At 36.1% G+C, this 17,288-nt stretch overlaps 1 protein-coding gene across 1 annotated transcript; it reads left to right on the top strand.

Annotated features, from left to right (window-relative positions):
- The first annotated feature begins 9,915 nt into the window (after window positions 1-9,915).
- On the top strand, window positions 9,916-16,814 carry LOC131066861 (disease resistance protein L6). Its single transcript, XM_059210370.1, has 3 exons — window positions 9,916-10,819; window positions 14,781-16,555; window positions 16,618-16,814. Exons 1-3 carry the CDS (start codon window positions 10,317-10,319, stop codon window positions 16,812-16,814), a joined length of 2,475 nt encoding a protein of 824 aa, XP_059066353.1. The 5' UTR covers window positions 9,916-10,316.
- The last annotated feature ends 474 nt before the right edge of the window (window positions 16,815-17,288 follow it).

Raw genomic sequence — 17,288 nt, 5'->3', positions numbered from 1 at the left:
TAATAAGATCTCTTTACATTTGGGTATTCTTCAAAAAGACATTAAAAAAGGAGCAACGAAGAAGATTTTGAAGGTTGGCAGAAAGAAGGACTTGGATAAGATCAAATTGATGGGGGAGAATTTGGTTGAGTTAGGGTTAGTAAAGACTTTGGATTCTCATTTTTCTAATCCCCCAAAATGATTGTGCTATCATGGAATGTGAGGGGCTTGAACAGTGGGCCTAGACAAAAAGCTATTCGGGAATTGATAAGGAGTCATTCTCCTGATGTCCTTTTCTCGCAAGAAACTAAATTATCTATGGAAAGTATGTTGGGTCTGGTGCCAAAGTTATAGGGGAGACGCAAATGTCAGTGTATTGGGGCATTTGGCTCCTTTGGAGGTGTAGCTTTCCTTTGGAACCCCTTGAGGATTCGTCCCATATGGTGGGTTTCTTTCAGATCATCTTTATCCGAGGTTGCCTCTAGTCTTGAGGTTGGGGAATATATCTTGCTTACTAACATTTATGCCCCCACTAATCTTTGGAGTAAGAAGAATTTGTGGTCTCATATTACTTTTATGCATGGGTTTTTTCCTTTTCATCTGTGGATTATGGTAAGTGATTTCAATGCCATCTTAGAGTTGAGTGAGAAGAAGGGTGGTGTTATGAGGTTGGAGCCTTCTTCCTTCCTTCTTCAAGATAATATATCAACCTTGAATCTTGTTGACATCAAGCCAGGTAATGGTCTGTCCACTTGGGACAACAGGAGATTAGGTGAGTATTGGATTGCAGAGAGGATGGATTGCTTTCTAGTTTCTAGTTTTTGGGTTGGTGGGGGATGGTCCACATGCTTTGAGATTTTAGATTGGAAAGGTTTGGACCACTAGCCCATCAAATTGGTGTCCTCTTCTTCTTGGGTCACTCATATCCCTTCATTCAAATTCTAGCTTATGTGGTTGCGAGATTCTTCTTTGCAGGTTCATGTTGTGGAGTGGTGGAAGAAAGGGAGGCTAGCTTTTGGCATTGCTATGTACACTTTTGCTAATCAGATGCAATTTTTTAAGTTTCAGCTTAAATAGTGGAATCGTCAGTGTTTTGGTAATATTTTTCATGCTAAGATAGCTTCTCAATTAGAGTTGAATGGCATTACCAGAGAGATAAGAGAGCATGGATTGTCAGAAGCCTTACTTAAGGAGGAAGACAAGGCAGTCTAGGATTTAGAGGAGTGGGAGCTTAGGGAGGAGATCTACTGGAAACAGAGAGCTCGTATTGATTGGATTCAAGCAGGGGATAAGAATACAACTTTCTTTTTCAATTCAATGAAAGCAAGAAGACATGGCAATTCCATCCCTATTCTGGTTAATAATAGAGGTGGGTAGTGTTTATCCTCGCAGGAGATTTCTAGGGAGCCTATGCAGTATTTCCAATCCCATTTTAGTGAGGATTCTCAGGGGGAATCAAAGAGGAAAATCAGGTTCTTGCTTGTATTCCTTCTCTAGTTACTAGGGAGATGAATGAGCAGCTTATGGGACCTATTTTGTAGGACAAACTTGAGAGGATCATTTTTCACATGAAGAAGGGCAAGGCTCCTAGAGCGAATGGGTTTTCGATTGAGTTCTATCAAGAATTCTGGGATATTATCAATTTGGACTTATTGGAGGTGGTCTGAGAATCCCAGAGGAGTAAGCAGATGCTTCGGGCTTTGAATTTGGCTTTCATTGTGCTCATCCCCAAGTGTGATGGGGCTGACTGGTTAGGCCAGTTTCGCCCTATTTCTCTTTGTAATGTGATTTATATGATTATTTCTAAGCTGATAGTGGAAAGGTTAAAGAATTGGCTTGGGGGGGTCATTTCTAAAGAGCATAGTGGGTTTGTGGAGGGCCATAAAATCTTGGATGGAGTGGTCATCGCTACTAAGACCATTCATTCTATGACACCTTCTAGGGAAAAAACTATGTTTATCAAGATGGACATGGCAAAGGCTTATGATAGAGTCTGATGGTCTTTTCTCTAGAATATTCTTAGGGCCTTTGGTTTTGCCAATGAATGGATCCAATGGGTTATGAGTTGTGTTTCATCTACCTCTTTCTTTGTGCTAATTAATAGAGATCATACCAAGTTGTCTGGTGCATCCAGGGGTCTTCGTCAGGGGGACCCTCTTTCCCCGTACTTATTCATTCTTCTGGTTGAGGGTCTGGGGAGATTGATTAAGTATAATGTGGGACTGGGTATTATTCATGGTTGGAGTTGGGGTAATGAAATACCTCCTCAGTCCCATTTGCAGTTTGTGGATGATACAACCCTGATGGGATTGGCTAGGATCAGAGAAGCTATAAATCTATGTAAAATCTTGGATGTCTATCTTGTTGCTTCTGGCCAGTTGATCAATGAGATAAATCTTCCATTCTCTTCTTCAACACACCTGGAACTATTCAGATGAGGATTGCTCATATCTTGAGATTCCAGGTCAGTTCTCTTCCCTTGACTTACCTGGGTATTCCTATCTCTGCTGGTAATCCTCCCAAGGACTCTTGGCAGGGTATTCTGGACAAATTTCGCATTAAGGTTGAACATTGGATGCATAGATGGTTATGCTTTGCTGGGAGGGTTCAACTGATCCAGTCAGTGGTTCATGCTCTTCCAATTTATAGGTGTATGCTCCAAGTGGCCCCAAAGTGGTTTGTGAAGAAATTGGATTCTTTGGCAAGGCAATTTTTATGGGCAGGCAACCTGTCCTTCTATAAATGGAGTCTTGTCAAATGGGACTTGGTATGCAGCCTGAACAATTGGGTGGGCTTGGCTTAAGGCGGTCTACTTTATTTGGGGAGGCTTTGGCGACAAAATTGTACTGGAGGTGGTGTGTTGAACAAGATTGAGGCTGGGCTAGGATTTTGTCTTACAAGTATATGCAAAGGATCCTGAAGGAGGAAATCCCAAAATATCCGCTTGCGGGAAAAGGCTGTACGATTTGGAGTACTCTCAAGAAAGGGGTTGCACTGATAAAAGAAGGACTTTTTTGGATCTGTAAGAGGGGGGAAGAGGTGCTTTTTTGGTTCGATTCTTGGGATGGCTATCCCCCATTATTGGGTAATTTCCTAATTTAGTGAATCTTTGCCAGAGGTTCTTGGAGGTAGGGTGGTCTAGAGTGAGCGACTTTAAGTGTGTTTATAGGTGTGGGCAACTGGAGATGGTGCGGTGGAAGGATCCTAATGAATGGCTGGTTGTTGGTATGGAGGAAGACTGCACTGAACTTCATGATATTTTGGCTAGTAGACACTGCAGTTCCCTTAAGGATAGGGATAGACTTACTTGGTCCCCGAATCCTAAGGGTGTTTTTACTATTGCCAATGGATACCGAGAGCTGTTGTTTTGTATCTTGGAAGGGAGGGAGGTGCACTAGTGGAAATATGTTTGGAACAACTTCTCTTGGCCGAAGTGTAACTGTTTTGCTTGGACTTTGGCTTTGAATAGATGTCTAACCTGGGACAATATTCGCAAGCATGGGTTCCATGAGCCTTCCATCCATGTTTTGTGTGGTAATGGAGAGGAGGATTCCTCACACCTATTCTTCATATGCCCTTTCTCATTGTTGTTTTGGAATTACTGGTGGGGGGTGTGGAAGCACCTTTGTGTTCACACAGATTCTTTGGTGGAGTTTTGGAGCAGTTTGGGCAGGCCTCCTATTTTGTCCTCTTTTCTCCAGATTGTTTGACACATTGGGCCCATTTTCATTCTTTGGCAGATCTGGCTAGAGAGGAATAGGAGGATCTTTAGGGAAGTCGAACTGTTAGTTCATCAAGTGTGGAATAGAATCATTAAAATGATCTAGGAGACAATGGAAGCTAAATGTGAGGTGAATTTTCCTCTAGATAGAGGAGAGGCCGATATTGTGAGTAGGTTGGGTTTGCAGGAGATGTCTCTTATAGCTTGTGTTAGGAGAGGTAGATGTGCTAAGAAGAAGGTTCAAAGGATGGGAAGATGGTTGCCCCCTTAGGATGATTCCATTAAGATTAACACCAATGGCTCCTCTCAGGGTAATCTGAGTCCTGCTGGGATTGGGGGTGTTGGTAGGGATTGTATGGGGGATGTGGTTTTCTTCTTTTCAGTGCATAAAGAGAAACAATCTAATAAATTTATGGAGGGAATTGAAATTTTCTATGCCTTGGAGTGTGCTTATGAGTTGGGGTGGCATAAGGTTATTTGCAAATCGAATTCGCAGATTATTGTTAATCTGTTGATTGAGCAGAAGGTGAATGGGATTAATTGGCAGCTGGTAGGGATTGTGCACTAGATTTTGCAAATTAGTGCTATGATGGAGAGGGTGTCTTTCATCCATATTCCTCATGAATGGAATAGAGCTGGGAGCATCTTTCCACTGATTACTATCAGGACTTGCATAAGATCTTTGCTGAGGATATGGATAGTTATGAAGTTGGATGATTTCTGGTTGGGTTCGTTGCTCTCTTCTGGAGCCTTGTGGCTCTAGTTTTCTTGTGTAATGTTGGTTTCTGATTATTAATTAAGTTTTTACCCCTTTATTCAAAAAAAAAAAAAGTTTCTAGAAAGAAAAAAATAATATTAATTTTTGTTAGCTTTATTCTAATTCATGTTTTCCTTTTTCTTATAATGATTAAATTTCATTGTGTGTAATTTTTATTTTAGTTATTTGTGTCTTTTTATGAAATTGGAAACAATATTTAAAAACTTTAATTTATAATTATTTTTCTTATCAAAATGTTAGTTATTGTAGAATTAAAATATTTCTTTTATTACTATTTTCTTTGACGAGAATATTTTTAATGTTACCTTCTTTTATGAGATATTCTATTTTTTAATTTATTTTAATTCTTCTACATTTTTTTTTCCAGATTATTTATGTATTAAGTTAAAATTTAATTTTAGTTATTGATGTCTTCTTATGGAATTAAAAATAATAATTCAAAGATATTAGAATTAATCTAACTTGTATTTTTGTCTTATTAAAATTTAGTTTATTGTAGTGTAATTAAAAGTTTGAAATTTCTTTTAATTTATGTAATAAAATAAATTCCAACTTAAAACCCAATTTAAACATTTAGAACAAGAGAGCAAGAGATAGAAACTAACTATTGATTAGTCATTTCATACCAATAATTTATAGATAATTGTGTCTTTGAAGATTTATACTAAGGGTAACATGTCATTTGATTATTATCTCCATCTATATCTCTCTCTGGGCTATCTATCTCCTTACCTCTCCTTGTATCCCTCTCTTTGCCCCTCTCTCATTCCCACTATATCTATCTTTGTATATCTCCTTCTCTCACTCTTTCTCCCTCTTTTTTATATATCCATACTTCTATGTCCTCTTTCTCCCTCTCTCCCTCAATATATCTATTTATATATTTTCCTCCCTCTATATATATATATATATATATATATATATATATATATATATATATCTCTTTCACTCACAAACATTACATATTTCTCCTTCCCTATCTCTATCATTATATCTCTCTCACTCACACAAACACATATTCCCTATTTCTCCCCATCCCCTGCTGTCTCTATCTCTATCTCTATCTCTATCTCTATCTCTATCTCTATCTTTATTTCTCTATCTCTAGATCTTATACACTCCTCTTCCTTCATCTCTCATACTCTCTCTCTATATCCCTCTCTACCTCTTCACATATCACTTCCTATATCTTATCTTTCTATCCCCCCTCTCTCATTGTTGCCCTCTTTACATATTTATGTCTCCCTCTCGCCCTTTCTATCTCTTTCCATCTCTTCCTCTCTCTCACCACCTTTATATTTTACAAGTTTCTCTCTCTCTCTCTCTCTCTATATATATATATATATATATATATATATATATATATCTTTTTATCCCTATACATCTATCTCTCCCTCTTTCTATCTTATCTCTCCCTCTCTTCCTCTCTCCCCATCACTCCCTCTTTTTATCTCTCTACTTCTACTCTTTCTAATGTGTATACACACATACACTCCCTATATCTCCCTCCCCATCTCTATCAGTTTTATCTCTCTATTTTCCCCACTCCCTATCACTCTCCCTCTTTCTAAGGTCTAAACATTTTTGTCTATTACTTGTCTTTGTTACCTTCTTTCTCTCTCACTCTTTCCCCCTTTATCTCTATCTCCATACATCTATATCCCCTTTTGAATTTATATATCGTTATCTCCACTTCTCTCTCTTATTCACTCTATCTTTCTTGTATGATCTCTCTCTCTCTCTCCTCTCTCTCTCTCTCTCTCTCTCTCTCTCTCTCCTCTCTATTTCTCCCCATCTCTCCCTCCCTCATTCACTCCCTATCCCCATATCTATCTCTTTATCTCTATCTGTCTCTCTCTTTCTCTTCCTATATATCTCTAATTCTCTCTATTTCTCTTTCGATATATGTGCATCTCTCCTTCTATCTCCCCATATTTCTCTCACCCTCTTTCCATCTCTATTTTTCTATCCATAGATCTCTTTATTTGACAATCTCTTTATCTCTCTCCCTCTCCCCCTCCCCCCATCTCTCTATATGTCCTTAGATATCTATCTCTCACTCCATCTCACCATCTATTTATATGTATCTCTCCCTCTTCCTTTACAGAACTCTCTCTATCTCTTCCTCTATATCCCCTTATCTTTCTATCTTTCTATCTCCCTCTACCTCTCTCTATCTCTCTATCTATTTTCTCTCTTCCTCTCCCACTCTATCTTCATCTCTACCTATGTCTTCACCACTCTCCCCTATATCTCGAGACATGGCTCCTTTTATCCATCCATCTCTCTCCCCCTCTCTCTCTCTCTCTCTCTCTCCTCCCTCTTGTTAGACCTCTATATATCTGTATCTCTTTTCCTCTATATATCTATCTCTCCCTATCACTTCTTTAATCTATCCCTCTATCTCTATCTAGTTATATTTATCTCTTTCTACCACTATATCTCTCACTCTCTTTATATATCACTTACTATCTCTATCTTTTTATCTATCCCTTTCTCTCTTTTTATTTTTCTTTTCCATCTTTATCTATTCCTCTCCCCTCTCTCTTTTATTATTCCATATCTCGATCCTCCTCTCCATATTCATCTCCTTATTCTCCATCTTTGTCTCTAACTCTATTTATATCTCTATCTTCTTCTCTATCTCTATCTTTATCTCTTTATCCATCTCTCTCTCGCTCTTCCCCCATCTATCTCTCCCTTCTTCTAGCACTATCTCAACCTCTCTCACTCTCACCATATTCTGTTGGTAATGAAACTTGATTTTCTTCTTAATTTAAAGGTTTTGCTTCAATTATGATTGGATTGTTGTAAGTGGATGCATAGTTAATCTGAAGCTATCATTTCTCTAATGAGAAATTTTTGCACAAACAACATTATGACCTTCCAAGTGACCTAATGTATTACCCAATTATATGAAAAAAAATAGACCAATGTTTTTCCTAATTCACCTTACACACCTCTTTCGGCATACCTGTTGCACACCAAGGTGCAATTGCTAGTTATTGTATATTGATCAATATATTGTCAAATATGTGATATATGAAATCAAATATTATCACCAAACAAGTGTTTTAATAGCTGTATTATATGGGTCATCCCTCAATAAATATATCAATTTTTAAAATAATAAATATTTTAAAAATAATTAAGAGTGTGAAAATTAAATAAATTCATTCCCTATCACATTTAAAAATAAAAAGATATAAATTGTGAGATCCAATATTAGAATGTTCAGTAGCCGAAAAAAACATAGTAATTAGAAGAATTACACAATTTTATTGGTAACAATACCAAACGATTATTGGGGCATTTGTGCATAAGTATTATATTAGCTATACAAATTTTGTGGTGGTCAAAATGGATAATGGGGCAATAAAAAATATGTATCAAACATCAACTCAAAATGACCACTTTTTGACCCTCTCACACATTATGAATCCCATCGTGTTCATTGTAATTACACAAAAACCAAAATAATAGCTATAAACACTTAAATCGCAGAAAAAGAAAACAAAAAAATTGTCAAAATTTGATGTAATGTTTAGGAGCTAAGAGTGTGTGAAGTACAACTACTAGTATGCTTCCCCTACTCTATTTTTGAAAGTTTTTTTTTTAATTTATTTCTAACCTTAACTTGATCTACTATAAAGACTTACAATTATTTCTAGAATCAACTGATTTGTTTGATTAGTTAATTGACTTAATTGATTTGTTCGATGTGATTTCGTGAGGAAGAAGTCTGTATTCATAGATTTTTGAGTGAAAGAATGAATGAGCAATATGGAATTGATTTGCTTTTAGAGACTTAAGATTGATTTATAATTAACAAACCTATTGATTAACTATGATGATTTTCCTAGTGATTTCATGATAATTAAATTTGAGGAAGAAGAGTGAATTTTATAGGTTTTTAAAGTGAAAAATGAATGATCAAAGATTAATTTGATCAATTTTAAATATTTAAGATTGATTTAGAATTATCTAATTTGATTCATTAGTTAATTGACTTAACTGAATAGTCAACTAATTGAATTGATTAGTTAACTCTCAAAATTGATTAATCAACTAATCTAATTAATTAGTCAACTATTCAACTAATCATTTATTTATTTTAATTGAACATATTTGTTTGAATTAAATAAGAAGTTAGTAAATTGATTAATAAAATAAATTTATTATTATTATTATAAAAAAGGATTAATTAATTATTATAGCATGCTTAATCTATCAACAAGGTGTACTTAAGAAATATCATGATGATATTAATAAGGCAATAAAATACATTTAATTAATCAATGAGGGAATTAGTTGACAAGATGTAATTAATTAATGAGGGAATTGGTTGATGAGATGAAAAAAATATTACAAAATTAAGGTATTGAAATCTAATTGTTTATACAAAGCAATAAGCAGTATCATGTGTTTTGGAATTTCAAGGGAGGAGATGTGGGAAGGGTTCTACTTGATCATTTATTTTTAACAATCCTCTTTTTATAGCAAGATTGAACATCTTAAAAGTGAGAAAAATTAATTAACTCCAAAAATATTGAAATTAGAACGTGGACTCTTTATGCAAACAATTATATTGTTAAAGTATGTCTTCTCATCCAACTTGCTCGAGTTAAAAGAAATATTACAATATAAAGGAAACACTAAATTTTTTTTTGAACAACAATTATGAGCAAAATAATATTTTGAGAGCAACAAGTCTTGTCAAATTCGATGTTTATGTAATATACTTAAGACTCCTTAAAAAAAAAAGTTGTGACAAAAAATTATGATTAATTAAATTAAATGATCATATTTATACAATTTTACTATAAAATATAATAAATTTTAATAATATCACAAAAAAACAAGGTGATCCAAAGTTTCTCAAAAGACTGATTATTGAACAAAGCTGAAAAAACATTGAACAATCTAATTGCTAGTTACGAGTAAATAGAAAGGGAGAAATGTGCATAGGTGATTGAAACACATAAAGACTATGATATTGCTATTAGGGTTCAACTGTGTAGCTTTTGAGTCAAACTTATTGACCCATGAGTTCACGAGTAGTGGTTCACATAAAGACTACATAGGTAACTTTGCACAAAATGTGAACATGAAAAATAAACATGTAAAGTTCGCCTAGTGGTGGAAAAATTGTGCTCTTGAAAGAGAGGTCACAAGTTCAAATCTTTCAAAGGGTAAGATATTTACGCCTTGTTTGTAATGCAGCTATGAGGTAGTCCCATAAGACTCTAACCCATATGTAAACTCATACATAAAGACGCTCTCTTTTTTCCTCCCCTTTTTCCTCCACATTGCTCACACCCTCTCATGGACCAGTTAAGTAATTGACTTGTCTAGTCAATATTGTCGGCCATTGTCGGCCATTTGCAATGTAATGATTTCTTCCTCCCCTCTTTCCTGGAAATTGCTCACGCCTGCACTCTCTCCTTCCTCCACATTGCTCACGCTCTATCATGGGCCATGGGCCAGTTAAGTAATTGACTTGTCTAGTCAATATTGTCGGCCAATTGCAATGTAATGATTTCTTCCTCGCCTCTTTCCTCGAAATTGCTCACGCCTGCCGTGCCAGTTAAGTAATTGACTTGTCTATTCAATATCGTCTGCCATTTGCAATGTATAAGAGGATATGGCACGGCAATCTGAGTTAAAACATTTGTGTGGTTGAGTTACAGATCTGCGATTTTGAGTTGAATCCTTTCTTTTCTCTTTCTGCCCTCTTCAGATCGAGCTCTGAGATCTTAGGTAGAATCCTCTGTTTTCTCTGTTTTCTTTTCTGTCGTGAGCAATTCCTCCATCTTTTCAGACCCTGTTAACACTAAGATGGAACAATACAGCCCTCCCGTAACTAAACTTGGCTTCCGAAGCAATAAGAGGTATCATGTGTTCCTCAGTTTCAGGGGATCAGATGTCAGAAAGACTCTTGTCGATCATCTCTTTGAAGCTCTCTCCGCAGCGGGACTCAATGTTTACAAAGACGACGAAAAATTGGAAAAGGGGGAAAACATTTGGCCGAGCTTGGAAGAAGCAATCAAGAGCAGTGCCATATGCATTCCTATATTTTCCGAAGGCTATGCAAACTCAGCATGGTGTCTCAAGGAGGCCGCTGCAATGTTGAGAAACCCTGCCCTGATCATTCCTCTGTTTTATCATGTGGATCCGAACCACGTTAGATATCCTCGAGGGAAGGACAGTCCTTACAAGGATTCATTTGCAAAACACTATAACTATCCAGATCGACACCCAAGAGAAGAGGTTGATGAGTGGAGGGATGCCCTTCTACGGATCTGTGATCGCTCAGGCTGGTCCATGGATATAACTCAAGGGTAAGTAATGAACCTCACTTTCTGCTTGCTTGTCTATATTTTTCATTTATTTAAAAAAAAAAAATTGTTTCTCATCTGTATTTTAAAAACCCTATTACAGATTTTATTATAAATTTTCATTAGTTCCACTTTCTTCACAACTAGATCTGTTTTGTCAATAGATTGGATTTGAATCAATATTAGATAAATTAGAAATAATATATTAAAGCATTAAATCTGAGAATAAAATGATTAGTTTTGGTACTGAGAGTACAATGACTAATAAAGCATTTGCTTCATCACAACTTTCTAGTAAATTCTTATATTATATGACTTTCATCAGTTCTATCTTCATTTTTGTTTATATTTTATCTCTACTAATACAAAAATAATGTGATGACATTTTAGTTTTAACTTTTTTTCTATGTTCAAGAAATGGGATCACTATTGCCAATCGAAAGAATTTAAAAGGCTCATGTGCATCTAGATATTAATGCTAGGTAATTTGACAACACGTAGCTTCTATATTCTTAAACAATTTCCAATTGAAGCAAATTTGCTCTTAGCACGTTATTTTGTTTCCTCATGGATCTAATCTTTGCACCTTCATATTCTCCTTACAAGCAATTTTCCATCTAGCTAATGGAATTCTTTTGATTTCATTTAAGCCACCCAAAGGAATTTCTTCATGATTTCTTCCAAAATATTTCTTGCTTTATTGGTTAGTTGAATGCAAGACATCTAGTGAATCGAAATGACAGGTATTATGACTTTTATCATGAGGATCTTTTCAACAAAGGTCACTCGCTTGCCCTTCTAATATTTTGATCTTATTCTACATGAAGAGATTGTTTCTTCCCACAAGTTCTAATTTCACCTTTAAATGGTAGGACCCCATGATACTTGCTTCAGATAATCCCAATATTGAATACAAATGAGGCCACAATGTGTCTCTAGAGGACTTTGCTTATGTTGATTTTTTTTTAACTTTAGTCAATCAATTGTCATGAGGTTACCGCATGTATGTCCAACAACATGTTTTGTATGATCCTTGCTTCTTCCATAGAAAGCCTTACCATAAAGGATCGGGTCATTTATTAATTGTTCCAGTGTGATATGACGAGAAGTCCATGAGCAACCTGAACTTATATCCAAGAGCCTTGCTCGATTGAAGCTTTAATGACCCTCTCCACTATCTCAACCATTAGAACAAAAAGAAAAAGGAAACTTGGATCAACACTATCATAGACCCTTGTGGCTTCAAAGAAACCACATGAACTCTCGTTAATGAGAATGAAGAATGTAGGAGTTGAAATGCAATTGAAGATCCAATCTGTCCGTATCTTCCCAAAACAAAATTCTATAATGTTCATTAAAAATTGCCAACACATTCTATCATATCCTTAACTTAAATCCAAATTGATTACCATTCTCTTTTGTTTTGATGATACAATCAATTGTATTATTTCATGAGCAATAATGTTGCCATCTTGAAAAACCACCAACCTCTCTTCTTCCTCTAAGTAGGAGGCATAATACCTAGATTAACTTCCATCATAACCAACTTTGGGTTATAATTCAAGGGACAATATTGATTTCTCAAGTTTGAAGCATTGATGGGCCATTAGGTTCTCAAAGAGGGAGATAGCCTCTTATTGAATACCTTCTTTCTTCATGTGAAAAATAACCTCTTGGGAACTTGTTGAATCAATATATTTGAGATCTTAGTGCTTTGGGTGCATTGTGGAAATATTTGGTATTTAAGTCTCGAGATTCCAACCAAAGTACCTTGAGATTTTAGAACTTCACTTGGCAAGAGTTTCCTTATGCTTACCTAATAACTCTCTCTTTTAGATAGTCTTGTAACATTCTATGCAATGAAACCTCCTAAAACAATTTTTTTACTTTCATATGGCTCACTTGCTAGTTCATCAATATTCTCAATCTCCCTATACTTGAAGTTATTAGTTATCAATGGTTGCCCTAGATGATGTGAGGAGCATTTAGGCTATCACTTAGGTGAGAAGTGATGTGCATGGAAGAATTTGGAGGAAAATCTAAAGAAGGTTTGGGTTTTTGTATCCACTTCCAAACCCATCTCGAGTTTAATTTATCTCTACACTCCCTATCATCATGAGAGAAACTTTTAGAATATATATTTTCTTTCACCTCCAATGATTGTTGCCATAAGCCTTCCTTTGATTCCAAAGCAGTGTTTATTGGAGTACATTTTTAAGAGAATATAAATGTATGCACAAATCCTTGATTTTCCTACAAGAACCTCCTTATCAATTTAAATATATGGTCCTAAACCATTTCCAATTTAGGATTGCCCCTCTAAAGACTAATATTCCTCAAGTAGATTATACAAGCTAATCCACATTAGAAAATTGAGAAGGTGACGTGATAGGGAATCAAAGTTCAAACACCAATTTTTCAAAAAGAAGCATGTGGATCCCATTGCCCATGGACTATTATTTATGATGGTTTCCCTTTCCTCCTTACCACCAAAACTATGAAAAGTCCTTTGAAATAAATTTAAGAGACTAGCAAAGACTAGCAAACTTCCCAATTTTCTTTTACCCATTGTTGAAATTACTCAATGAATCTTTTAATGATGGTATTTGAATTTATCTCTTTACTTCCTCTTCCCAAAGCTTGCCCTCTTCTTTATTTTGATGCCTTTCTACTTATGGTCATACTAATGGTCCTTCACATTGATAATTCATTTTTTGTTCTTTTATTATCAAAAGTGTCATTTTCATCCTCAATTCCTAAATCATACTTTGATTCTAAATACAATTTAAATCTACAATTCATTAAAATATTTTCACACAATATAATTCATATATAATTTTTTCTGTTTATTAGAATTTATGTATATATAATATTTTTAGTTTTATTTAAAATTTATTACTTTTATTTAAATTATAAATCACAAAACTATTTTTAATTAATTTTTAAATATTTTCAAGTGATAAAATTTTTGCCAACTATTTTATTTATAAAATGTGAATCTAATTTCAAATTTTGCTTTCATTATTTTTCTAATATTTTTTATAATTTCAAATTTTGCTTTCATTATTTTTTTTAATATTTTTTGTTGTTGAAATTGTAGCTAAACTTCTTTCTATAAAATTATTAATCTAATTTCATTTTTAAAAAAATTCGTGTTTCTATCTTATCGTTTAATTTTAAAATTTATTATTAATATATTATAAGTTACAATTTAATTTTAAAATTTTATTTCTATTATATGTAGAACAAAAATGAAAAAGACCAATTTTATTCTCAAATAAATTGTGATATGTCTGGTGTTGGCAAACATGCCCTTGGATCAGTAGAAAATCAGAGGACAGATTTGTGTCAGTTCATAATCTATCTTGCATGGCGATTAACTGTGATAAATCACAATTTTTTGCAGATTTCTGCTTCTATGCTTTAACTGGCCTTGCCTAGTATGGTGCATAACATCTAGCAAGCTGGATATGATTTTTTATCCATTTTTCTCTTTATCAGGTTTCCTGGGGATTTTGACCTCAAGCTCTGCCGAACTCTTTGATGCTTTACCTCTTGAATGCATCTAGTTTAACAAATCGTTCAAATTCAGTCTTATGTGCTTAAATTTACTTGTCCTTGTAGCTTGTTTCTTAAATATTTATGTTTTATCAAATTTTAAATGATAAACTAAACTATTTTTGTTTGATTAATTTTTATAATAACTACTGGGAAAAACTAAAACTAAAAATGAAAAATAAATTAATTTTTACTTATACTTAACAACTTTTTTGATTGGTGACTTCCTCCAATAATTTTTAAATATAATAAGTTTATTTTTAAATTGACTAATTGATACGTACTTTTATTCTTTAATATTAATATTTATACTATGTAAAGTAATTTTTCAGTAAAATGCTCTTTAATATTCTATTTTCCAATTTGTGAAATTTGCTTTTGCATTGACATAGTGTGGTCATTGCAGCCACGAAGCTCGTCTAGTAAAGAGAATGGTGAATGATCTGATTAAGACCTTGGACAGAGTGCCCTTACAAGTTGCCAAACATCCAGTGGGATTGGACAATCTCAAGAATACTCTCATTCAGAAATTAAATCTGAATTTAGTGGATAAAGTGATTAAAGTTGGAATATGGGGGATTGGTGGTATTGGCAAGACCACAGTTGCCAAGGCTGTGTACAATCAACTCTATGCTGATTTTGAAGCTGCTTCTTTTGTATCTGATGTCCGTGCCACTGCTGCAGAGACTAAAGGTCTTAGAAATTTGCAGAAAAAAATTCTCAAAGATTTAACCAAATATGATGAAAAGGTTGACAATGTTGATGAAGGCATATCTCTGTTCATAGATCGTTTGGGAGGAAAGCGTGTACTGGTTATTTTGGATGATGTGGATGCTGTTGCACAGTTGGATGCCTTGGTTGGGGATTGGCTGCACTCTGGTAGTAGGGTTATTATAACCTCTAGAGACCAACACATTCTAAATGTTGCTCAAATCTCATCTGAATGCATGCAAGAGATTAGTGGACTCAAGATAAATGAAGGACTTCAGTTATTTAGTTGGCATGCATTTTTGAGAGCGACTCCAAATCAGAGTCATGAAAAAATGTCCAAAAGAATGGTAGAGGCTTGTAAGGGGCATCCTCTTTCATTAGAGGTGATTGGATCCTTCCTGTATGATAAACAGGATAACATAGATTGCTGGGAGGAAGCTCTTCGCAACATTTTTCGGTACCCACAAATTCAGGAAAGACTTTACATAAGTTATAATGCTCTTAATGAGGAAGAAAAAGAAATATTCCTAGACATAGCTTGCTTCTTCATTGGAGAAGAAAAAACACGTCCAATCATTTTCTGGAAATCCTTGTACAAGATGGTAGACACCGCTCTATGTAATCTGTCAATGAAATTATTAATAAAGATTGACGAAAGTGGTGTATTTCATATGCATGACCTTTTGAGAGATATGGGACGAACTATTGCTGAAAAAGAAAAAGAGCATAGCCGACTATGGGAGGGCACCATATCCCACAACATCAATTTCTCTCGTCTTCGGCTCGATGGAGGAAGTCCACAAAGGTTTGAGATGCTGTTCAAGCCTGGTCTTCGCTATCTTCATTTGAAGTATCTGATGATAGAAGGCATGACGACAGACACACTAGTCAGGCTTCCATCTAGTTTGATATGGTTAAGGATGGAAGGTTGTCAGCTTGATATTGGGAATAATAGAGCAATAAAGAAACCAGGTCACTCCAGATTTGAGGGTAGCTTTCTTGAATTGAGGATTATGGAACTAATAGAGTGTGCAGGCATGAAGAGACTTTCTATCTCCTCTCTATTTTCAATTCCTAATATAGGATTGCAGTACTTGAACTTCACGATGTATTCCTGGTTAAGCAACGCTGATATCTATGACAGTCAGTTATGGTTGCTGCAACAGCGAGAGGAGGAGCTGCAGCAGTTACGGTTGCTGCAACAGCGAGAGGAGGAGCAGCTGCCACTGCCGCTGCAACAGCGAGAGGAGGAGCAGCTGCCACTGCCGCTGCAGCTGCTGCGGCAGCAGCTGCTGCAGCAGCTGCTGCAGCAGCTGCTGCGGCAGCAGCTGCTGCCGCAGCAGCTGCAGCAGCAGCTGCGGCAGCGGCTGCAGCGGCAGTGGCAGCTGCTCCTGCAGTGGCCGCTGCAGCTGCAGCGGCAGCGGCTGCTGCGGCTGCGGCAGCGACAGGGGAACGCTGATATCTATGACAGTCAGTTATGGTTGCTGCAACAGCGAGAGGAGGAGCTGCAGCAGTTACGGTTGCTGCAACAGCGAGAGGAGGAGCAGCGGCAGCTGCAGCTGCAGCAGCGGCAGCTGCAGCTGCAGCAGGGGCAGCTGCAGCAGCGGCTGCTGCGGCAGCGGCTGCAGCGGCAGTGGGAGCTGCAGTTGCAGTGGCGGCTGCAGCGGCAGCGGTAGCAGCGGCAGCAGCGGCAACAGCGGCTGCAGCTGTCGCTGCAGCAGGGACATGAGTTGATGGAATTAATTAACCTCCCTCATACCATTGGCAACCTGACACAGCTACAACACCTGATCTTGAGAGGGTGTTCCAATTTAACTAGCCTCCCTGAAACCATTGGGAACCTATCACAGCTGCAGCATTTGGACTTGACAATGTGTGTCAATTTAGATAACCTCCCTGATTCCATTGGCAACTTGTTACAGCTCCAACACTTGCACTTGGAAGGGTGTTCCAGTTTAAATAAACTACCTGATACCATTAGTAATCTGTCACAGCTGCAGAAGTTGAATTTGATAGAGTGTTCCAGTTTAAATAATCTTGATATAATTGGCAATCTGACACAGCTCCAGTACTTGTACTTGGAAAGTTCCAATTTAAATAACCTCTTTGATACCATAGACAATATGTCAAACCTGCAGCACTTGTACGTGAAAAATTCTGACAGATTAAATAAGCTCCTCCCTAAGACCTTTGGCAACCTGTC

Source organism: Cryptomeria japonica, chromosome 8, assembly GCF_030272615.1.
Source record: "Cryptomeria japonica chromosome 8, Sugi_1.0, whole genome shotgun sequence".
Lineage (NCBI taxonomy): Eukaryota > Viridiplantae > Streptophyta > Pinopsida > Cupressales > Cupressaceae > Cryptomeria > Cryptomeria japonica.
This window is presented reverse-complemented; position numbering and strand designations above follow the sequence as displayed.

Excerpts from the sequence above, each read along its gene's own strand:
- LOC131066861 (XM_059210370.1), top strand. The coding sequence starts at position 10,317 with ATGGAACAATACAGCCCTCCCGTAACTAAACTTGGCTTCCGAAGCAAT. Across the intron at positions 10,820-14,780 it reads TCCATGGATATAACTCAAGG|CCACGAAGCTCGTCTAGTAA; the intron begins GTAAGTAATGAA and ends TGGTCATTGCAG. Across the intron at positions 16,556-16,617 it reads GAACGCTGATATCTATGACA|CGAGAGGAGGAGCAGCGGCA; the intron begins GTCAGTTATGGT and ends TTGCTGCAACAG.